Source organism: Enhydra lutris, unplaced genomic scaffold (assembly GCF_002288905.1).
Source record: "Enhydra lutris kenyoni isolate GAN:26980312 unplaced genomic scaffold, ASM228890v2 scaffoldscaffold94, whole genome shotgun sequence".
NCBI classification, from domain to species: Eukaryota; Metazoa; Chordata; class Mammalia; order Carnivora; family Mustelidae; genus Enhydra; species Enhydra lutris.
The window spans coordinates 3,175,967-3,198,862 of record NW_019154178.1 but is presented as its reverse complement, the minus strand read 5'-3'; the positions used below and the strand labels follow the sequence as shown (position 1 = coordinate 3,198,862).

General features: G+C 60.4%; 1 protein-coding gene across 3 annotated transcripts in view; it reads right to left on the bottom strand.

The window, feature by feature from the left end:
- The window catches only part of LOC111139008 (kirre like nephrin family adhesion molecule 1), an 87,719-nt gene that overhangs the window by 9,485 nt on the left and 55,338 nt on the right, over positions 1-22,896 (bottom strand). For 2 of the 3 annotated variants that reach the window (XM_022491087.1, XM_022491088.1), the window contains exons 2-8: positions 9,907-10,056; positions 8,134-8,283; positions 3,609-3,766; positions 1,770-1,920; positions 757-862; positions 484-632; positions 181-308 (exon numbers count right to left, since the gene is read on the bottom strand). In XM_022491087.1, the coding sequence (XP_022346795.1) occupies positions 181-308; positions 484-632; positions 757-862; positions 1,770-1,920; positions 3,609-3,766; positions 8,134-8,283; positions 9,907-10,056 (992 nt within the window). The remainder of the gene's footprint in view (positions 1-180; positions 309-483; positions 633-756; positions 863-1,769; positions 1,921-3,608; positions 3,767-8,133; positions 8,284-9,906; positions 10,057-22,896) is intronic. The other variant, XM_022491089.1, reaches the window with a different exon arrangement.

Sequence of the window (22,896 nt, the reverse complement as noted above, 5' to 3'; positions counted from 1 at the left end):
CACGGCAAGACGGGGGTTTGATTCCCAAGCACTGGCCTCCTCCTTCAAATCCCAAGACCCTAGACACACTGTGGCTCTGACTGGAAAAGTCACGGTGCACCTGCCCTGCCCCACCCCCGCTCTCCCACCTGGGACCGACTCCTTCCTCCCGGCGCTCGAGACGGGCCACAAGCGTCTTACCATGTTTGAGTCCTTTTTGGTCCAGGTGAGGGTGAGGGGGGGATTCCCCACCCAGACGCAGGTGAGGGTCACGTCAGAGCCAATGTCTGTGGTCGTGGGCTTGGGGTCAACTACGATCCGGGGGGCAACTGCGTGGAAGAGAGCACTGGCTAGGGCCTCGGTCTCATCGGGGCTCTGCGCCGGCCAACCTTCTCTTCCTTCCACTGCCCTGCCACTTCCCCGGCCTGTCGTCTGTCCTGAGCTTCACGGAGCCCCCGCCCCTACCCCTGACCCTTCAGGGGTCCCTGCCCGGGCAGCACTCACAGTGGACGTTCACTAAGGTGCTGACGTTGGTGCTCCCCACTTTGTTGTGGACCTCACAGGACACAGGCTCCGTGAAGAAGGAATAGTCGACGTTCGTCTCATAGCGACTCTCGTGGGCGTCTTCAATCAAGAAGCCGCCCTTGGCCCACCTGGGGTAAAGGCGGCACGGGGGGTGATCAGGCCCTGGACGACTCTCACCCATGGCCGGGGGCACGATGCCCCCGGCAGCCCCCACTCCAGGCCCAGGCTGTCCCCAGCCCCCACGCCTTGCACCTGTAGCCCAGAATCTCAGGGTTGGCTGTGGCCTGGCAGGTGAAGATGACGCGCTCCCCCTCCTGTACCGTCTGCGGCTCAATAGACAGGGTCACCGTGGGAGGGTCTGCAAGGCAGGGGACAGGAAGGGTCTTTTCTGTCCCTCAAGTGTCTTTCTCTTCCTAACCCACACACCCAGCCTTCTCCCTGTGCAGAGATCTGCGAATTGGAGTGAAGAGAGAACCAGGGCCAGTAAGAAGGCATCTTCCTCACTTTACCCCAAGGAGCCTCCAGAGGGCCGGGCTAGGGGGCTGTCTAGGGGGCTGGGACCCAGGCTGCCGCCTAAGGGACATTTAGGGGATGTAAAGTGCACAGTGGCTGCGAGGAGTCAGGGCAGCCTGGCGGGGCCCACTGAAAGGGGTGCAGGTGGGGCATCTCCGGCCCCTGCCCATTCCCTCCCTTTTCTGGGTGGAGGGGCTATACTGAACACCCCCCAAACAGCAGTAGGCTCCATGCTGGCTGCTCTGACACTGTCTCGTCCAAGTGCTCCCCCAGCCCTGACAGACGGCAACGGGTCGCCAGTCCCTTCTCTGAGCCCCAGGGGATTAGATGTATTTCAGAATTTGGAGTTTTCCCAATTTTAGAAAGGTGCTGGTGTGCACAGACCATTTGCTACATAAGACCCCCAGCGGGGTCTGGGCAACACCTCATAGTGAGATACGGGTTAAGTAAGAGACCGTGGAGAACCTTAGTTCACGTTTTACCAGCAAATCAGATTTAGTTTGGAATTTCAGAGAAGACACCATAGGCCCGTGTTTTATTTTCCTCACATACACAGAGTTGGGAGCTGAGGCTCAGAGGTGAAGTCACAGCCCAAGTCTCCTGCTGGGTCTGACCCAGGAGCTGCCTGACTCACAGCCCGTGCCTCCCCCAAGCCCCCGGAGGACCGGCGTTCGGGGCTTCTCCGAGGTCGCCCCACACTCTCTCCCTTAGCCCAGTCCTCCCCCCAGCGCCATGGCAGGACCCCTGCTCACGGTGCACGTCGAGCTCGATGGAAGTCTCCTTGCCGGTGGGGGTGGCCTCGTTCACGCTGCGGCAGGTGAAGACGCGCCCGATGTCCAGGTCTGTGGGGTTAATGAGCAGCCGGCTGATGGTGGTCTCCCTCTTCCCATCCTTCAGCAGTTCCTGGGGTGGGACAAGTGGGAGACCGGGTCAGACTACAGCCCCCCACACTGCGATCAGGATGACCCCGCAGAGATGGGCTTGCGCTGGAGGGGCAGGAGGCCTTTAACCGGAACTGCAGCCCTCCCCACCCCTGCCCCAGCCCCAGCCTCTTAAAATAAATAGACTCTAAAATAAATAGACTTTATTTTTTAGAGAAGTTTTAAGTGTACGGAAAAACTGCACAGAAAATGCAGTGAGTTCCCATCTGACCTCCAGGACCCACAGTTCCCGCTAGTGAGCACGACACACGAGGGCCGAGCACATGACTGATGGACCCGTGTCAGGCCACAGCTGCTAAGTGTCGTGCCGTTTCTGCCGGAGCCCACTCTGCATGGCCTGCCGTTCCCCGTGGTTCTGAGCCTCATTCCAGGGACTCAGTGCAGCACAAGTCCCTCCTCTTCTGCACCATCTCTGCGACCGTCCCGCCCCCAAGACCCTCCAGCTCAGTCTGTCCTGCTCTGGGCACAGCAGCTTTGCCCCAGGGGCCCTGTGCATGAGCTGGGTGCTGGGGTTCTCCTGCCAGACTGCAAGCCCCTGGGGAGCGGAAAGGCTCACAGGCTGTCTCACCGGCTCAGTGGGGGCCGACCTGAGGCCCCCAAACGTGGTCACCCGAACCTGTGAGCTGTTTTGTGCAAGGCAAACCACAGTGCTGCTCTCCGGCAGCAACACGCAGGCCTCTGCTGGGCAGAGCAGGGCCGGCGCCGTGCAGGGCACAGGCTCCCCCCTCCCCCGGCTGCTCACCGGGGATCTGTGTCTTTAGAAAACTGGAGAAGGGACGTGAACGACAAATGGCTGTTAACAAATCAGATCGTTTGGTTGCCAAAACATTTCAAAATATGTAGCCCTGAAGGAGAAAAATTACAGATGTCTTGTGCTAAAAGGTTAAGCACCACTGAGGCCAGAGTGTCCTGAGTCAAATGGGGAACATGGCCAGAGAGCAGGGAGCTGTCCAAGGTCACCCAGCCTGTCAAGGGCAGAGCTAACCCGGTTCTGCCTGGCGCTGCTCTTGGAGGCACACAGGTGAGCAGGTCTCCCACGGCACCCAGCAAAGGGCTGGGCACACCTGTGTGTTTGCCCGCAGCTGGCAGAAGCACCACCTCAGACTGGAGATGTGGATGTTCATTCCAGCGCCGCCCAGAACATCACCTGGTGACTGCCACAGCCTACTCACTCAGTCGTGCCAACCAGAGGCTGAAGGAAGAAGGCCGAGGGGTCAGTGGAGTGCAGCCTGAGCCACGCACAGACCCCAGGTCCGCTGCACACCAGCCCTGTGACCTCGGGCAAGGCATCAACCTCTCTGACCATCGGTGTCCCTCTTTGGTGAGTTGGAGAGAACACCAGCCTTATGAAACTCCCTTGAGGATCCAGAGGGACTGTCCATTAGGAGCTTAGCATGCACTGTGCCCAGGACACAGTAGGTGTTTAATCAGTGTATCTGGCGTTAGCATTATTCTTCATCTCTGCTAGCCACTGAATGCACCAGTGCACCATGAACTTAGGCGCCCCCTCCTTTCCTCTGGATCCCAGCTACACAATGAGGGTTTTACCAGATGACGTACGAGCTCTCCCGTCACATCTGTGCCCCCCGAATCTGGGTCAGGCCCACCTGGGATGGGGCTGAGGAGTCTGGGGGAGCAGCAGGGTCTCACCGTGCTGGCCACAGCGCCCTCTTGCTGTGTCCCGTCCCGGAACCAGATGATGGTGGCGGCCGGCTTGGCGTTGAAGGCTCGGCACGTGAGGTTGTGGGGGGTACCGGCTTGCAGCAGTATCACAGGGCCGCCATCGATCCTGGTGTCCTCTGGGGGGACTGCGGGGTGATTAGAGCCATCAGTCAGGGTGCGACTAAGCCCCTGACCCTGCCTGCGTCCCTCCCGCTGCAGGTCAGCTCCGTGGACGGCCGCTGCCGCCTAAACTTGCAATCCCTACACCTGTTACCACCAGCGCAGCCCCCCAGCCCCAGCAGGTTCTTTCCCAGCCCGTCTGGTGGATGAGGGGTACTCATCCGCAAACTGGGGAAGAGCTAGGCTCTCCAGGATCGGGGTGCAGCTCACACCCGGGGGCCTCACAGGGGTGCCTGACCCTGGGCCAGCCCGGTGAGCCGGTCTATCACAACTACCTCCCGAACGGACTCCCTGCCTCCAGTGCCCCCGGCAGACACATCCATCACCACTGGCAGGTTATTTTCTCCAGCGCAGCTAAGACGGTGCCCCCTCCTTGCCCAGACACTTCGGAGGGCTATGAAGTGCCGTGGGCGTGCTCACTAGCGTGTCAGCCTGCCGCTCAGGGTTCCCCCAGCCAGCCCTGCACTTTCTCGCGTCCTCGCCTCTGCTGTCCCTTCCACAGCCTGCTGCACGGGCCCTCCCACCACAGCCGGCCCAGCGGTGGCACCAGGCAGGGGCTCTGCGCTCCTAACCGACCTCATATGGGTGTCACTTAGGATGACTGTTTGGGCCCCCTTCCCAACCAAAGCTCGTGTCCCCTGCTCCCTGGTTTTCTACCAACTCCAGGCCTAGAGGTGGCCACCGTCAGCTCCTGCTAACCGCTTGAGGGATCGAATGGGTCTGATTTCTGATGCCAAGAAATAGGCCTCTTCTTGTCCTATCCCCACAGGCTCCAAAAAGCTCAGACGGTGAGAGGACACGTTCCCTTAAGGCAGGGCTGCTTCTTTCTCTGAAAGCCCAAGGTTTAGCCGACCTCGGCCGACAGCAGGTCCATGGGGAGCGCAGCTGAACGAGTAAATAAGGGAGTAAAGCGGCAAAGGCGGGATTTTGGGATTTCGGTGACTGTCCTTCTGGTGCCCCCGTTGTCGTCAGGCCAGCAGTGGGAAAGGGCTTGGTTTGCCTTCTGCTGGGAAGACCCAGGGAGCGCTCGGTGAGGAAACCCTTGAGAGCAGGTGCTGGAGGCCCACAGAGCCTCACGGCGGGCAGGGCTGCCCCAGGGTGTAGGAAAGGCCGTTCCTGCGCTGCAGTTTCTGCTAGAAAGGAACCACCTGCACCCGTCTCTTTTCCGCTCAACTCATGCACACAGAGGAGCAGAGTTTCCGAGCAAGCTGTCCTGACGTTACACCCCTGTGTACGGCTGGTCACCCGTTGTGTGATCTTGGGTGAGGCCCTCAGGGGAGAGTCTTTCTTCAGCAGGGATGTGGCACTGCCTAACCCGGGGGCCCTCATGAAGGTCAGCAGGGGCGCTGGGTATGGACCGCGGTGTGCAGGCCCGGGTGACCGTTTGCCACGTTCGCGCTGCTGCTCAGACGAGAGCCAGCAGCATCCCTGGCTCTGGGCCAACAGATCAGCTGAGTCCCCGCCGCCTCCTCTTTGCTTAGGGCTCTGCCCAGTTCCCGTGTACACATGTGGAAGTGGGGTGCGAAGAGAGACGTGGATGTAGAGCCCCCACTTGGGGTCTCCTGGTCTGCGTGGGCCCCTCCGAGGTCACAGCTGCGGTCTCACCCAGGAAGGACATCCTGGATGGGCAGAGATCCTGTCCATCTGCGGGGGACAGTAGGCCCTGGGTCAGACGGAAGGCGTCGCCTCCCTTCGGCTCTCCCCTCCCTGGAACGCTGGCCCTTTCCCCTCCTTCGGGCAAGACCATCCATCTGTCGCTAACCCATCTTTCTCTCCATTTCTGGGGCAAAGGAGAATTGTCTGCTCTGCGGTCAGGGGGCGTGTCCGTGTGGCTGCTTGTTTACAAACACATTTTCATAATCTGTGGCAAATCTGTATGTGGGTCTGTGGCCTCAGTTTCCTCGTTTGTAAAGTTTTAAAAATAACATAGACTCCTCTTCCCCAGCAGCGATGCTGTGAAGTCGACTGGAGATCCCAGACGTGCAGCTGGTGAGCTGTGACGCGATCGAGTGTTTCCGCCCCTTGTGGGAAGCTGACCAAAGGGCCCAGTTCCACGCGTATGTGACTGCATCTGGCGCTCCCGCAAAGCGTACTTCATTAATCCTTTCGTGGTAAATACCATGGGCCCCAAATGCCAGACGAGGTCCCTGAGGCTCGGAGAGGTTACGAAGTGTGCCCTGAGGCAGGAGAGGGAGTTAAGCAGCACGGCTGGTGGGGGCCAGGCCCACCGACCCTGGGACCCTGGAGCCCTGCCCCTGTCCCCACAGGGCAGGGGGTGGGAGGGGGGAGGCTGTAGGCCTGCATGTGGGCACTGTGTCTGCAGGGGAGTGGGAGGCCGCTGCTCAGTCCTGCCGCAGGGAGAAGGAAAGGCTGCTGCTGCACGAAGAAGGCAGACTGGAGTGGGGCGGGCAGACAAGGGCTGTGGCTGCATGGGAGGGGGGTCTGCCGGGCACTGGACGCAGGCCACTCTCCACTCTGCTCAGTCTCCAGGACTGGTACCGTGAGCAACGGTGTACAGAACCGGGTGAACAGGGAGCGTGTGAGACGTAGCCTGTCTTCTTTGCCTGCACACAGCTGTGGGTGGCAGGGGGTCTGAGAGAGATGAGCAAGCACGAACCTCTCACTCTTTTTCTTCTTGGGGACTGTCCTTGCCCCCCAGACCCCCCAAGCCCCCAGATAGGCTGGGAAGTTCCACATACTGCACACAGACCATACCCTCCAAATGAGCCACCCAGCGTCCCCACCGTGGGCTCTCCCTCAGTGGCTTGCAGGCTCTTTAACACGGCACTCTTCCGTCTAGGGCCCTCATTCATATTCCCCTTCCAGGAAGCCTTTCTTGAACAAAACAAGCCACTGGATGCCATTATAAGCCCCATTCCTGCCATACCTAGGGGCTTAGCTGGCTTTGTCTCATGTTTGCTGCTCTGTCTCTGGGGGTCTGGGGCAGGAGAGGGGAGGGAGGACCAGGGGCTCCTTGTTGGGTTGGGAGTCCCCTGGGTGAGGAGGAGGACCTCCAGGATCCACAACAGAGGCAGTTAGGGAGGGAAAAGAAGACAGACGGACTGTCGAGAATCTCGTGGTTCCCTTTGATGGCCTGGGCTGGCGTGGGCTCACACACACCCAGGAGGGATGGGAGGTGCTGTCGTGGTGCCCCATGCCCATCCCTGGCGGCCACCCGACTCTCTCCCTGATCTCAGGCTTGCACCTTGCTCACGAGAGAGGAAGTGCGAGCCCCCTTGCCCCAGGCTAGAGTCCTTGTTGCCCTGACACCTCCCTGCCCAAGCCCTAGTGGTTCACAGCTGCCTGGGCAGAGCGCTAAGAGAAGGCTGATGTCACCATGCTACCTTACAGATGAGCAAACTGAGACCCAGGGTTTGTGACCCTTCAAGGTCCCAGTGCCAGAATGGGCCAGGGCTCCTGACCTCCAGCTCCCAGTTCAGCCCTTCCAGACACAAGGACAACCTCCTGCCCCCTTCTCACTCCCACTCTCCCGCCAGGTAAAACCTTCCTGTGTCCGAGCTCGCGGCCTCAGTTCTGCTCTCCCCCATCCCTTCCAGGGGCTTCTCCCACGTTGCCGGTTTCGGGCAATGAGATGGAAAAGAGGGAGCCCAACAGAGCACATGAAGGCAGCAGAAAGTGGCAGGACAGCATGGAGGACAAAAGGGAAGAGGGAGGCCCCGGGCAGAGGAAGCCCAGCAGAGGCAGAGGGAGAGCACCAGGCTAGAGGGAGCCAGAGGGGGTGTCCCAGCCTGTCTCCTGCAGGGGCCAGTCCCCACATTATGCAAATGGCCCGGGGGTTCTCACAGAGGACATCTGCTCTGCTCCAGCAGGACCCAGCCCACCACCCCAGTTCTCAACCCTCCAGCTCATTCCTCTGGTCTTGCTCCCCGGCTCCCAGAAGGGCCTCCAGGGGACTCTCAGTGGCCAGAGAGGAAGAGTGGTGAAGGGGAGTATGGGCTGAGTAAGGACGAAAGGGAGCTGCTGGGGGCAGCTGCTGGGGCTGGAGGCAGCTGTGGGGAGGGCGGGAGAGGCTCTTCACCGACAAGCCTGGGCCAGGAGCAGGTGCATCTCCACCCCAACTCTTCTGCCCTGGGGGAGCCCTATGTCCAACAGATAGAGCCCAACCCACTGGGCACAGAGGATGCCAGGCCTCACGCGCCCTCGGTCCCACCAGTGGGGGCCCACAGCCCGCTTTACCCTCTTCTGCTGGACTTGGCTTTGCACAAAGTTTAGAGAAGGATGCGGGAGGGCAGTGGGGACAGACAAGCAGCCAGGAAGAAGGGAGGAGTCACGGGGATAGGAGAGAAAGAGCAGGAAGAGGGCAGAGCATTACTGAGCACGGTGAGCTTGGCCCGCCGCGAGCGCAGGGCGGCCTCTGTGGCCTGGCACTCGTAGGAGGCGTCGTCAGACAGCTCGGCGTCCGTGATCTCCAGGTTGTACTGCCCGGCATCCGCAGAGCCCACGACCCGGTACCGTGGCCAGGCTGCAGGGACACAAAGGGCGAATGAGGCGAGCCCTGCCCCAGCCTGGGACCCGGCCTACCAGGGGCCCCTCTCTCCCCATGGCCGCACTCCTCCCGCCACCCTGGCCTGGGACCCCATCCACAGAGCCCCAGGTGTCACATTCCCATGTCACAGCCTCCTACAGACAGGCTGGGGGTCCTGGAGCAGGAGCGATGGGGACACAGAAGGGGCAGATGAGCGGAATTTCTGGAGCTGTTTCCAGAGCAGCGTCCCTTGTAATAACAGGAAAGGAGGAGGAAAAAAGCTGAGAGAAAGGGAGAGGGGGAGGGCATGTGGGCGCTGGAAATATAGGGCATCGCAGCACAGACGGAACTCCCTGGGGCTGGGGGGCGGGGGAGCCGAGGCAGGCCAAGGCCCTGCCCCCGAAGGAGCTCTGACCCACACAGGCCCTGGGGAAGCCACAGGCTGCTGCTGCGGCAGGTGGGCCTCGGAGCCGCTGGCCCCTCCGGCTCTGCCCTCCCCTGCAGGCTCGCATGCCCTCCCCTGTCCCTCTCTCCCCGGCTCCCCACCGGCTCGCTCCCATTATCTCCTTCTGTCCAGGGCTTATCGATCCTTCTCACTCCATATCCATTGATCTCTCTCTCCCAGTTTCTCTTTCTTTCTATCGTCGATAGATCCACTAGCCCATCTCCCTCCTCTGCACGGACAGACTTCCCTCACCTGTGCTAATATGCAGACCCCCACAGCAAATAATCTCAACCCCTAGACAACAAAAAGAATAAGCATGTGCAGCCCTCCCTGGGCTTCCGCTTGATGCCGCTTCCCAGCAGTCTCTCACTTGGCTCAGAACTCACGAATGCCGCGCTGGATCCCCTGAGTTCTACGGCTGTTTTACACAGTGGTAAACTGAGACCCAGAGAGGTGCAGGCTTTCCTAAGGTCGCCCAGCTCACCAGCAGCAGAGGCAGCCCCAGAACCCAGGGGCCATCCTCCTCCGCCGTGGCCAGGAGGCCTTCCCCAAAGTGCCCTTCCTTGTTCTGGAATATAGGAGGCCATTGGTTCATTCTGTCTCCCTGAATCGCCTCACAGCTTGGGCACAGGCTGCCCAACACCGGATAAAGGCTTCTCACACAAACACGGACATCGGCGTGGCTTTTTGGCCTCAGAGCAGACGTGGCCTGGGCAGGGGCAGGAGGGAGTCTGGAGCAAAGCCAGCCTGGCAGGAGGGACCTGCGGGACAGAGGGTCCCTGCGCTCTCTCCCAGCTCTCACAGGACACTCTGCGGTCTCCTGCCCCTCCGGCCTTACCTCTTTCTGCCTGGAGCACCTCTCCTGGCATCTGTCTCAAGCTCTCTTACGTAAAGGTCTCAAGCTCTCTTACGTAAAGGTCTCTCATTTCCCCTCAATCTCTCAGGTTCTTGTCGCCTTTCTTGAGCCAGTCAGCAGCCGGAGGAAACGTAGAGCTTCAGGGTTGGGAGAGCAGGGGAGGCAGAGCTTAGGAGGGGAGGGCAAAGCTGGCCTCACAGAGATGGGGGAGGGGAGGCTGGAGCTCAGACAGGTAAGGGCCATGGGCCCAGAAGCCTATGCTGGGGAGGGGTACGAAGACAGGATGTCCGAGTGCCAGGCCGGTGGGCCACCCACTCACCTTTGAGGCCCTGGCCCATGCCCAGCGCCAGCCCATCCTTGGTCCATTGCACGATGCCAGAGTAGTTGAGCAGCACACAGGGGAGCACGGCCCGCTGTCCTGCCACCACCGTCTGGTCAGCTGGCTCCTGGCTGAAGCGGGTCTGGGTCCCTGGCAAAGCCAAGCCGGCACAGAGTAAGGACGTGCGGGAGGGAAGTGCTCCAGCAAGGGGCCACCCTCCCTGGGCCCCATCCCTGCCCTCCTGTCCCTGCCCCACTCCAGCTCAGCCCCTTCCCGCCAAGATGCCATATGCTGGCCCTGGATTCCTTCTCCTCACCCCCACCCTGCCCCAGAGGGACAGGTTTCAGGGAGGGGGCGCTCAGCAGGGCAGTGTTACAGAGGGCTTGAGATGAGGCTAGTCCCCTCCTCCCATGCCACAGACAGGACACTGAGGCCTGGGGGTGGGGACAGGTGAGAGGGAGTGAGGGGCAGGGTGCGGAGTCGAACCTGAGCTTCGGCCCTCCAGGTCCTGGTCCTGTCCCGCCACCTGCCGCCTCAACCCCAGCCCTGTTCCCAGGTGCTGCACCCAGGAGCAGAGCCGCTGGCCCCGCACCACCCCTGCAATCCCAGAGTGTGACTACGGCACAGTACCCCTGCCCGCACATGTCCTGTCAGCCATCGCGGGTAGCACATGTGTGCTTCGGGGACGGCGCACCCAGTGGGCACACAAGGGCAGACACTCCGGGCAGGCATCTCACATGGGTGAACACCAGCGTCCTGGGGTCGGAGCGTCCACAGCAAACCTCTGAGCCCACTTCTTGGCACTCCCACCCCGTCCCGCGCGTCTGCCCCTTGCCCCCGAGCTCCAGGGCACGCGTGCATACACGCGGACACACAGACCCGCACTGTGCCACCCACGCGGTGGGAGCCAGGCGTGCGTGTGACTTTGTTCCTCTCCCCCCACCCCGGGCTGTGGAGCCACACATGGCTGCCCGGCTGGCAGCCCGGCCCGGAGCGTTTGATTAGAGAGCTGCAGAGTAATTGCCTTTAATTGTGGGGCCTAAATGGAGCAGGGAATTGGATTGTGGCAGCTCCTCCTCCCTGGGCTCCCACCCCCTGAGAGCCAGAGCTGGTCTGCTGCTGGGGCAGGCTGTGGGAAGAGGGGGGATGGCAAAGGGAGAGGTCGGGGGCTTCCTAGCTTCATCCCGTCTGTCACACTGCGGCAGCTGAAATCAGCTCGGCCCCAGCTCAGGACTCCGCTCTCAGGCTTCCCTCCCCAGCTCCCGCGGCTCTGCGGAGACCACAATCCCCAAATCCAACCCTTTCCACAATTTCTCTGAACCTCCATCACTCCAGTGTGTAGGGGGAGGGAACTTGTCGCCCTTCTGAGGGTCGCCCCCTTCTGAGACCTCCCTCTAAGCCACCAGCGACAGGACCCAGGTCTTATCCCCTCCCTTCTGTTTCCTCCTCCAGCTCCATATCTCCCCATCTTTCCAAACTGGCTCCACATTCCCTTCTTCCAGGAAGCCCTCCTGGATTGATCCCTTAGCTCCTTGGACAAACAGCTTGTCCCATCTCCCAGCCCTGCTGTCACAGCTCTATCCATGCATTTCCTGTCCCAGACTCTAAGAGCCTATGCCCATGTTTTCACCGTGAGGTAGAACGCAGCAGGTAGGCGAGCGTGTTTGTCCTCCCCATCTACCAGAAGAGGAACCTGTCCTCCAAAGCCAAGGCCCACATTCCTTCCTCTGAATCCCCCTGGAATCCCCCTGACATCCACATTGTCTGCTGCGCACAAAGGGGCCCGAGAGAGAGGGGCAGGGCTGGGAATGATGGGCAGCGTATGATTTAATACAACGAGGCAGCCTCTTTACTCTCGGTGAAGCGCACAAATCCAGTTCCTTGGGTCTGCAGGGGCCGGGAAGTTAGCAAGAGGGTCCCTCCCCACACTCCATGGGCTGCTCACTCAGCCCACCGGACATCCTTCCCTGGCTCCTGAAGAGGCCAAGGATAAGGCTCACCCACATCTGCAGGGATTCCAGGGCAGGTGTTGAGATCCTGGGGGAGGGGCGGGTCAGGTGAGCAGGCAGCATTATTAATTCAGGCATTGCCCTCATTATTATTCAAATTTATTCATATCCTTGCGCATTCGCTAGTGCAGCTCCATGCTGCAAGGTCCCCGAACGTTTCTCCTTCCCACGGCCCCAGAGCCCAAGTCAAGGTCTTGGGAACGGGCTGGCCGGCAGTCCCCGGCTCAGAGATGAGACTCTGTTCAAGGCTTTGCTGCATGGGCCCGGACACCCTGGTCTCCTGGCGACGCCTCCAGCAAACACTGAGGAGCTGCTCTTTGTCCACAGGTCACAAGCAAGCAGGATGGAGGGGGAGCCCTTGTGATCAGAGTCAGAGACCAGGGACAGGGAGCAGCCCGAGGGGGGAGCGTTATGGCTGGGGCACGTCATTCCCCCACCCCCCAACAACCCGGGCCTTGCTCACCTGCACCACCAGGAGTGTGGACAAGGACTGCAGGGGGACTTTTAGGAGCTCAGGTGTAGGAGACAGACTTCAGTTTGCATAATGCCTCTGCCTCTTCCTGACCATGACCTTGGCCAAGTCCCTCTCTGAGCCCTACCTCCAGGGCTCCCTGAAGGGTAATGCGATGAGGGGTAGGACAGGCCTGGGACAAACCCTTGCCTGTGCCCACTCACTGGTAGCCATGCCCCGTATCTATCCCGGGCGGCTACATAGTCAGGCGCCCCCAGAAACCCCAGCAAGGACATGAGAGAGAAGGCAGTTTAGTCGGGAGACAGGGGTGGAAGCAAAGACTCTGAAGTATCCAGAGAGGAGGGGCACACCAAGAGGTCTCGGGGACTGTCCTCAGTGGCAAAGCCCCTGGATCCTGACCCTGCAAAACTCACAAGCGAGTTTGCCCCCAAACAGCCCCCACAGTCAAGACGGTGCCGAGACAGGCCCACTCTGCAGGTTGGCTCTGGGGAGGGGAAGGCCCCACGCCACCCTCTCCTCTGCACACCCCAGGCTCCTGTCACCCTTCCAAGGCCTTGCCCAGTCTGTTCCAGGATCGGGGAGGGGGATCTGCTGCCCTCATTCCCTTGGGATTCAAAGAGTTACTTCCTCTGGGAAGTTTTCCTTGACTTCCCACGTGCCCTGAGAGCCCCTTTTACTCACTTCTTACCTCTACGATCATACGTTCCCCATGGCACTGCCCATCCCTGCCAAGAGCCCAGGGGACTCCAAGTCCAGGTTGGGTCCCTCAGAGCTCTGGCTCTTCACCCAGCACAGCCCAGCTGGCATGCCCACGGGTGTTCTGAAGTAGCGAGCGGCCCTGCTATGTGACCCACACCCCCACTGCCCCCCAGTGAGGGACAGGAGGCAGAGGGCTAGCCAGGCTCCCAGGCTCTAGCAGAGGCACGGGCAGGGCAGGCACGTAGAGGGACAGGCTGGGTTCTCCATGCAAGGAGACAGGTACAGTGCTGGGGGCAGGGTGCACAGACAGTCCTGAGAGGTTCCCTGGAGGAGGGAGTGTGGAGCAGAGCTGGGACGGGTGGGGGAGGCAGGATCCAAGGTTCTAATGCAATGACAGGATTGCTGAGGAAAAGCCTAGGAAGTAAGCAGTGAGGGGGAGACACTGGACAGGGCACCACAGCAGGGGCAGACGTGTCCTGGTGGCGTGACGACAAAGGAGGAGGTAGGGAGGGATGTCCCCGCATGTCACAGAGGCACCAAGAGCCCATCCTGGTGGCCTAGCAAGGACACACACACACACACACACACACACACACACATACACATAAACACACACACACATGCCCCCGAGGCCCTGGGGCCTCGGGCCTCCACCATCTGTGCCTGAGCAGAGCCCGCACTGCAGGTGGGGGCCGGACGGCAGTCCCGCCCAGGGCCTGCACCCCACTCGCAGGAAATAAAGCCAGCAGCAAACAGAAACACACGAGCATGGCTCAAGGCAGCAGGAGGGAACTCGGGTGGGGCTGCGCGCAGGCAGCCCACGACCACAGTCCCGCCTCGCCCGCCCTGCTCGCCCTGACCGGCAGCCCTGGCCCGGGGACCGCAGGAATCTGCAGGTGGATCTGGAATGAGTTCCTACGGGCTGTGATCCGTGGCCGCCCCGTCTTCACAGGCGTGAGGAAGCCTTAGCAGCCATCACGAAGACAGGTGGGGAAGGACACGTGGCCACAGGCACCAAGCCACACAGACCCACGGGAGGCTGGTGGGGTGGGGGGGCAAAACCAGACACCCACACAGAGGCTGGGGAGAGCCAGGGACAGTCCTGACACCGGAGGAGAAGCACCAGTGAAGGCAGATCTTGGTGAGAAGGAGGCGGAGAGAGGACAAGGCAGGCCCAAGGCAGTGATCCAGGGGGAAAAGCAGCAGGCAGGACCGGGTGACAAGAAGACCCTGAATGTCACAGGCCAAGACAGAGCAGCAGGAAGGCTCAGGTCCTGAAAATGGAGGAAGAGAGGTGGAGAGCAGGGGCATGGGAGCCAGCCTGGCCACAGGACCAGGCACCCCTACATTCGGTGTACTTCTCTCCTTTAGACATGCACAGTGAGGCTGGGGTCTCAGACTCTTGGCGTTCCCCTCCCCCAGGGGCCCAGGGGACAGGAAGCTCCCAGGAGGCTCAGCCAACAGGGTGGGGAGGGCAAGGGGAGCACAGAGGGACCCTGGGGAGAAATGAGGAGAGTGCTGGGGGGGGGAGCAGGGGGGGGGGGGGGGGGCTCTGTGCTTTTCACACAAGCTGAGGAGGGGTCAAAGCTGCAGAAACCCCCATTCCCACCTTCCCCACGCCCCTCCCCCCATCACTGCCAGCCCCACCCTGCCTGGCCCCCATCCCAACTCAAAGCTCCTGGGCCAGACTGGTCACAGCTCCCTCCCCCATTCTTCCCGCATTGTTTGGGCTTCTGGTTAGGGCACTTCTCCCAGCCTGCCTTGGATTAAAAGTTACTCATGTGTGCGATTCTGTCTCTCCCACTCTCCTGGGAGCCCCTGCAGAACAGAGACGCTTTGATTTACCTTTCTTGTCCCCTCAATCGGAGCAGCGCCCCTTAGTAAGGATAACTCCCAATTATGCGACGCCAGCTACGTGCCAGCACCAGGCAGATGCGCTACAGACCTCACTCCCAGCATCTCAGTCCCTGCTCGGTGCGGCTGGTATGTCCGTTCCGCACAAACGGGAAACGAGGCTCCGGGCGCTTAAGCAGAGATGGGAACGGACGCACGGCTTCTTGGCAGCAGGGCCACGAGCCACGCCCCGGGAGTGTCCAAGAAGCCCTCCCTGGAGGCACCGGCCTCAGGCCCCTGCCCACTACTTCTGGTCCCCACTCGGAGACTTCCACTTCCAACTTCATCCTGCTGGCCTCTGGGGGGGGTGGCCAGGACCCCGAGGCCACGAGGGAGCTGATCCGCAGGCTGCCACCAGCCGCAGGAGGAGCTTGACCTGAGCATCCTGACGCGGAGGGACGGTGGCTCCCAAGGCCGAGACGACGCCAGTGGCATCCAGAGAGGTCTCAGGGATTGGAGAAACCGTGAGCGCTAAAAGCCAGCGTCCACCCTCGGGAGTTATAACAAACACCCCTGCTGACCCAGCCAGTCCCTGGCCCAGTGCCACCCTGAGGCTAGCTCACTTCCTGCACGCCACAACCCGTGAGGCACTGCCACTAGCCTCCCCAGTAAAGATCTGAGGCTCAGAGAAAAGCAACTTCCCTCCAGCCACACAGCTGGTGAGTAGTGGGCCAGTAAGCAAAGCAAGGGGCCAGGACACCTGGCTCTCAGAATGCCACCACACCAGCCCGGCTCCTGCTGCCTCCCGGCTCTCACCAACCCCCAGGACCTCCTGGCCCAGACCGGCCACTGTGCAGACTGGACCCCTGGTGCCTTGCCAGCCCCCCTCGATGCCGCCCCCTCTCTGTGGAGAACCTGTCCTCCTCCCCTCCTCAGCCCACATCTCCCTGGGGACACGGCCTTCCAGCTCTGCTCCCAAGAGTGAGGCCAGGAGAGGCTGCCTGCCCCCAGGGTCTTCCCCCGGTCCTGCTGGGCCTGGTGAGGACAGAGGTCAAGTCGCACTTCTAATTCTGACCTAGAAGTGATCTCCAGCTCTGTCCTAGAGGATGGAGATGCTCACAGATTCTCAGACACACCGCACTTATGTCTTGTGGGCACGCACGTACAATAACATGTGAGCACCCACGTCCCCTGGTGCAAACACGTGTGCACACACGTGTGCATACCCGCTCTCGCACAACTGCATTCGAGTTCACGCTTCGGCGCTCACGTCCTGGCACCCCGTGCCCTGGTGGTCACATTCTCAGAGCCCTGCCCGCCAGGCCAGCCAGGAACCAGAGAGGGACTGGGGCCGAGTGCGGGAGGAAGCGGAGGAAGCCAGGCTGCAGGAGAAGGGTTGGTGGAGACCAGGCCTCGTCTCCCCGGATTTATCAAACTCGCAGTAATGAGCCCCCCGGGCGGAGCGGTCCCCACGCTCTGCACTCCAGATTGCTGCTGGTTCAAAGGGAAGCCTTTGATTCGCACCGACAGCTTTCAGATGGAACTAAATCTCTCTACACTCCACCCCTCCTCCTGCCACACGGCCCCCCTCCCCGCTCTCACATCTTCGCCGCCCCTTCATCCCCCCTCCCCAGACTTTCTCCCCCAGCCCAGCCATTCCCTTCCTGCTCTATGAAAAATACAACAGCCAGGGAGGGCCCCTCCCGTTGGCTTCTCTCATCTCACCGAGAAAAGAGGATTGCGATTCTCCAGGCTGGGCCAGCAGAGGGGAAAAGAGAGGAGAAAGGGAGATTTGCACTTTTGATAGAAGAGGAGAGAAGGCAGGAGAAGGCAGGGAGAGAGGGAGGGCAAGAGGGGCGCTGGCTGGGGCGGGCAGTGCAAGGTCACAGGGCAGAAAGACAGAAGGCCAGGCAGCACACAGGGACACACAGATGCAGACAGGCGAGGCCTCGGGACCCTGGGACCGGAAGTTCCCCGCTGGCGCTGATGGGCTTGGGGACTGGGCTCTGCTGACCTGGGGCGCTCAGAGTCCAGCCCAGAATCAGACAATGTCGAAATGTAGTGTGGCTTTCGAGAAGCTCTGACAGGCGAGGAACCAGGGGTCAGGAAGCTCCCAGCGGGGACCTCAGGTGTGAATAGACACCAGGTGGTACGGAGATCAGATGAAGCCCCAGGCAAGTTTGCGAACCTTCTGCCTATCACCACCCAGCCCTGCTGCTGGCCAGGGTTCATTTCACCACCTGAAGCAAAAACGTCGCCCTGGGCAGCAGGAGCCTCTGCCCTGATGACCTACCCATCAACTTTCCCCACCTTCCCACCTGGACGCCAAGCCACAGGCAGAACTGGTCTCTCCTCCCCCACCCCCGCCTGCCTGGCCAAGCCAGCCGGACGCCCAGCTCCAAGGCTGGGGTATGGTGGGGACGGCCGAAGGGGAATCTTTCCAGGGACCAGATGGGATTTTACAAGTGGCCACAATCTGGCCCAGTTTCCTTGCATCTGAGCAGACCGCAGAGGCTGGCTGTGGGGGCGGGTCCCGGGGCCTGGCCGGTACTCCCAGAGACGGGGAGCCTGAGTTCACTGGCCTGGGCCACCGGCTTAGTCACGGAGAAGCAGGAACAGAAATCCGAGAGAGGCAGGGGAACCGGCCCAGCACCACCTGCCGGGGAGGGCAGGCATGCTCTGGGCCGGAAGTCAAGAGATGTGGGCTTATCTGGTCCTGCCTCTGCCCCCATCTGGCTGGTGACTCTGGGGAGGTCACGGCGCGTCTCTGGTCTCGGTTTCCTGAAACTGTAAAGCGAGGTTGCTGAGCACTGGGCTCCTCAGGGCCTTCTGGTTCGGACGTTCTAGGACTCTACGGCATCGCGGGCCCTCCTGGGGCCTCCGCCAGACCTCGCCCACCCTCCCACTTCCCCCAGCAGGTGTGGAGGGAGGTCTGTGGGTTTGTGACACCAGGACAGTGGCTCAGAAGACCCAGATGGTGACCCAGCAGTGGGAAGGAAGGACATTCTTTGCTTCCCCCGCCAGGCGTTCCCCATCAGCGTTCCTGACCTCCCCTCCGCGGGGTTACGGTAGGGGAAGGGAAGGTGAAGGGCAGGCAGGCTGTCCTGGTCTCTGAAGCGACCTGCCAGCCCAGGCCCACTCCCAAGGACTTGGAGCTCCCAGACTAACAAAGACTGGCAGGTGCAGCTGGAAACACGCCCCTCCCCCACTCCCATTTGGACCTCCAGCCCCCTCTGTCCTGCCAGCCCGGTGACACCTGGGCCAGACCTGATCTGACAACTCTATGCAAATGTGCCCTGGCAGGGGCCCCTGAGAATGTTTTATGGGAAGGACAAGGGCACGGAGAGCCCAAGTGGGGTTGGCTGGAGCAGGTATGACAGCGGGAGCAGGAAGGGGGGCAGTGGGGAGGGTGCACGGTTCTGCTGAAAAACCGAATTTCAATCTGGCTTCAGTGGGAAAGGGAAGGGCGGTGCGGGAGAGGAGGCAGGTGGCTGGCGAGGACTTAGCTCTGATAGGAGACAGAGGATAAGGGGAAGGCACACAGACAGAGAGGGGAGGAGAAGGACATCAGGCCTGGACGGTCACAGAGCCAGAGGCCGAGGAGATGGAGCCAGGCACCAGGAACTGGGGACAGGGCAGCAAAGCAAGCGGGCCCTCTGCCTCTGCCCCCACCCCGTCTTGCACCTGCTGCTGCCCACCCCCCACCCCCAGCAGTCCCCAGGCCCATGGGGTGGGAGGAAAAGGAGCAGAGACACGGACAGTGACAGAGGACAGGACGAGAGGAGAGCCACAGACAGAAAGCAGAGAGCAAGGCAGATGACGTGGCAGTCGGAGGCAGGAAGGGGGAGGAAGGACTGTTTCAAGGTGCGGGAAGGAAGGAGCTAAGTGCCACTGGGGCACGAAAGAGAAGGGAACAAGACGGGAAAAGGAAATGAGAAAATCACATCAGAAAGAGAGTCTGGAGGTCAGAGTGGGACAGGGCCTTGATCACCAATCCCACACCTTTATTTGAAGAAATTGAGGGTCAGCCAAGACAGGGGCTCGGGCGGACCCATCTCCAAGTCCCCAGTGGCTCGTGAGCCAGCCTCCCAGCTACCGAGACCCATCTGCCGGCCGCCCAGACCCTGCTCATCCTGCATGGATGGCTGGCCAAGCAGGAGAGAGGCGACCAGCCCTTCCCTGGAAACCCTCCTTCACTAAGCCAAGGGAGGGAAAGGGGCAGCGAGAGGCAAGTTACAGAAAAGAAGGCTGGAAGACGGCTGGAGCCGGGGAGTGAGGGAGCAGGAGAAACAGTCCTGAGACATCTGGGAGAGGAAGGTGGCCTGGCCGGTTGGCGAGGGGTGGGGTCTGAGCCCATCCTCTGGCCTCCTCTGGAGGCCTTAAGCATTCAGGTCAAGGGAAAAGACGGAAATCCTTGAGAAAAGGAAGGGATTTCTGAAGGGATTAGCCGAGGAGGGGGAGGGCGAGAGAATGAGGTGACTCCAGGGTGGCTGAGGGCCAGGCCTGGTCTCTCCCCACAGAGCAGATGGTCCCAGTGACTGAAGCACCCGTCTCCCTCCTCAGGCCTCCTCGGGCACCTTCTCTGGGGGAGGGCTGGTGCACCAGGCCTCACCTCCCATGCGCCAGGCCTCACCTCCCACCATGCTGCCTGTCCTGGGGTCCAGCCCCATTCCCCGCCTGGGGACCTTCGGCACGCGGCCACAGGGCCTCCCCACAGACAAGAACAATCTCTACTTCTCTGCTGACTGGAACGTTCTGCTACCCTCTTATGAATGTGGCTCCTTCCAAGTACAGTCTGTGAGCAGCCAGAGTGGGACCCCCAGACCCCCCAGCAGGCTCACAGCCCAGGAAGACACACAGGCTGCTCCGGAGATGTCTCCTGGGCTTTCAGGAAAGGTGTCCAGAATAAACAGCATCAACTCAGAAACCCAGAAGACAGGGGCGGGCAGGGGCAAGGGGGGGCATTCCCCCGTCACCCCAACATGGAGAGCCAGAGGGACACTCACTCTTCTCTCACCAGGGAGGGGCTCTTCGGTCAGGACACCTGTCTAGTTCTAAGCGGAACGAGCTTTATTGACCCCTGCCCCCCTCACACCCCCTCCCCTCAAAATTAACAAAGAAAGAGCCCAGCAGATCCCGGTGTTAGACTTTATCTCCAGCCAGAGCTGGGAACTCTTCCTCACAGATGACCTCGCACATTCCTCCAGCAGCCCACGATGGACTGTCTGGCTCCAGGAGCCAGGCGGAAGACACGGGGCGCAGACGGACACCCCAACCCGGCCCCGGCTCCCCAAGAGCATCTCTGAGAAAGGCTGACTCGGCAGACACAGGGGTCTCCTGGGGCCCCCCTGCCCCAGGCCTTCGTTACGAGCCCCCACGCCCAAGTTGAGGGACTGTGGCTCCCAAGAGAGGTTTGTATCCACAGAGTTTGGCGCCGGCACACGGCCGTGTGCTCCCCCGTCTGGAGGTGTTCAGACAGGGGTGGGTGATGGCCTGTCAGCCACGTTCCAGAGGTGCTCTGGGTCGTGTGTAAGGTCTCTTTCCAGTTCTGGTGCTTTAGGATTCTAGTCACACGTCTCACACATCCCCTCTTACTTAGACGCACACCTATCAAATGATCAATTCGTAATGGTTTGATCAAGGTAGACTGAAATGGCTTGCAGTACCGAAGTTTAGAGGAAGAAATTCTGCACAAAGCATGGGGACAGGGACAAGAACAGGTCCCTGAAAGGGTCTAGGAAGGAAAACTTCTGTCCCAGGGCAATTAATCGTGAAACTCAACAAGTCAGCGGTGGGGGCTGGACACGCCGTCATGTTGATTTAGACCCATAGCCTAGTCTGCAGCAATACTGTGTTTTATTCTGGTTCCTTTCCAACAAGACTAGGTTGTCAACTCTCAGAGACAACAGATATAATCTTACATGCACATCCCTTCCAAAGAGACGAGTACAAAACGGCTTCGCACAGAGTAGGTGCTCCATAAATGCTTGTTGTTTATCTTAACCAACAATTAGTGGATAAAGCAACTAAGCCCAAAGTCAATGCAATTCAATTCAATATTTACCCATTCATTCCATAAATGTGTCCTTAGTGTCTACTGCAGAGCGAGCCCTGTCCTGGGCTCTGGGCTGGTCCTGCCCCCCGGCGCACAGTCCAGGAGACACATCCAGCCATCCAGGCAACGCAGCCTGTTGAGTGCCGGGATAGAGGAGAGGCAGGAGGGAAGCACCGTAGAGCAGTGCAAACACTGCCTTTTCCACGTGTCTGACGTCCACACCCGCCTTCCCTTGGGACGAGACCCACACCACGTTGGCCTTTGTGAGCTCTGGCCTCCTCCACTCATACAGGTTGGACATCGGATGCCTCGCTTGGCACACAGTGGCTATTCAATAAATACACACTTACTGCCTCCAAGTGCATTGAGCCCTGATGACAAGAAGGGTTTCAACAGCCAGGGAGCCGGGGGAGGGCACTCCAGACAAAGGGAGCAGCGGGAGCCAAGACGGGGAGACATAAAAGACCAGTGAGCAGTTGGAAGTGGCTGGAATTCAGGCACAGAAAGAAATCAGAACTAAGGTCGTATCGCTTTAAAAATTAAACAGCGTCTCCTTCTGGGCATGTCTCTCTCCTCCAGAAAATTCGTTGTAGAGAGTGACTGGACATAGACAGAAGAGAGGTCTAGAGAGAAGGACAAAAGCAGACACGGTGGCAGCGGGTCCGAGCGCTGCAGGGGGTCAGCCCCGTCAGGTGGGTCAGGAGGCGTGAGGCGGCTGTCTGGTGGGCGTGGGTGGGCATGTGCATGTGGGCTGGGGGGGCACGTGGGTCCTTGCGTGTGTCCACGTGTCCCGTGAGCTCGCTTCTGTGTGTCTTACACCAGTGTTGATATGCAGCCACCATGACTAGGACATTCTAGGCTTTTCCAATTAATCTCCATTAAAAAGATTTCCCGCAAAGTTGCTTCTGGAGCCCTAAGCTGGGGTCATCTGGATCAATCCTGCGTAAAGCAAAGCAGCTCCAACCAGCAGCTGAATCGATCTAACGTGGTTCATCCCCCACGTGCAAGGGGCACGGAATGTTAATTTGCTGCAGGAGGCGAGGGAGTCCAGAGGCTCAGGCTCTGTAATTAACGGTTGGGGGCGCGGGCTCCCAATATGGCGGCTGTCAGTGGGCGGCAAACTCTGGGGTCTGTCTGCTCCCGATGGCTCCCATCCTTCCCACGTCAGTCTGCTTCTCAGCTGGGACACAAATGGTCATGGACAGCAGAAGCGGAGACCCAAGCCAGTCCTCTAAGCCCGCTGGAAGTTCATAGGACATTGGTGGGGAACGCAGTGGTGGTGGCCAACTGGGAGGCCACGACAGGGTCCGTCTGGATATGCACACTGACTGCAGAAGCCAGAGCAGCTCTGAAGGAGGCGAGTACTTAACAGAAAGGGGGGAGCAACCCGTGTACGTGCCAGTCATCCTACCATCACCTAGCACCCTTCATGTCCCCTCCTCCAGGCAGTCCTCCCGGAGGGGTTGTAAAGAAGTGTGGCCTTCCCCATCCCACCCCAGCCAAACCAGCCGCTCTGGTCTGGGTCCTCCTCAGCTTCCCACATGAGCCCTTCTCAACTCCTTGCTCACCTGTCTCTTTGGTCCGTGTTCTGTGTCTGCCTCAGGACCACCCCGACTCCGGGGGAGAAGCCAAGAGCATGTCCCCGTCGGAGCTACTCATAAAGCTTCACCGAGGACCACGGAAAGGAGGTTGGTGGGGTCTGCGGCGTGAGGTAGGGGTAAGACATGCAGGTGTACGGAATGTTGGAGAAAGCAGCCTGCCTCCTCCTTCCCGCCCTCTCTGCATCTGATTCCCGCTTTCCCTTTTCGATCTCCCTGTGTCGCCCCCCTCCAGGGGAATGTGGGGTGGGGTCTTTCCTTCCTCCGCCTCCACTGCCCCTGCTCTCAGCGTAACATAACGACCCCTCACTTTGCTGCCCAGAG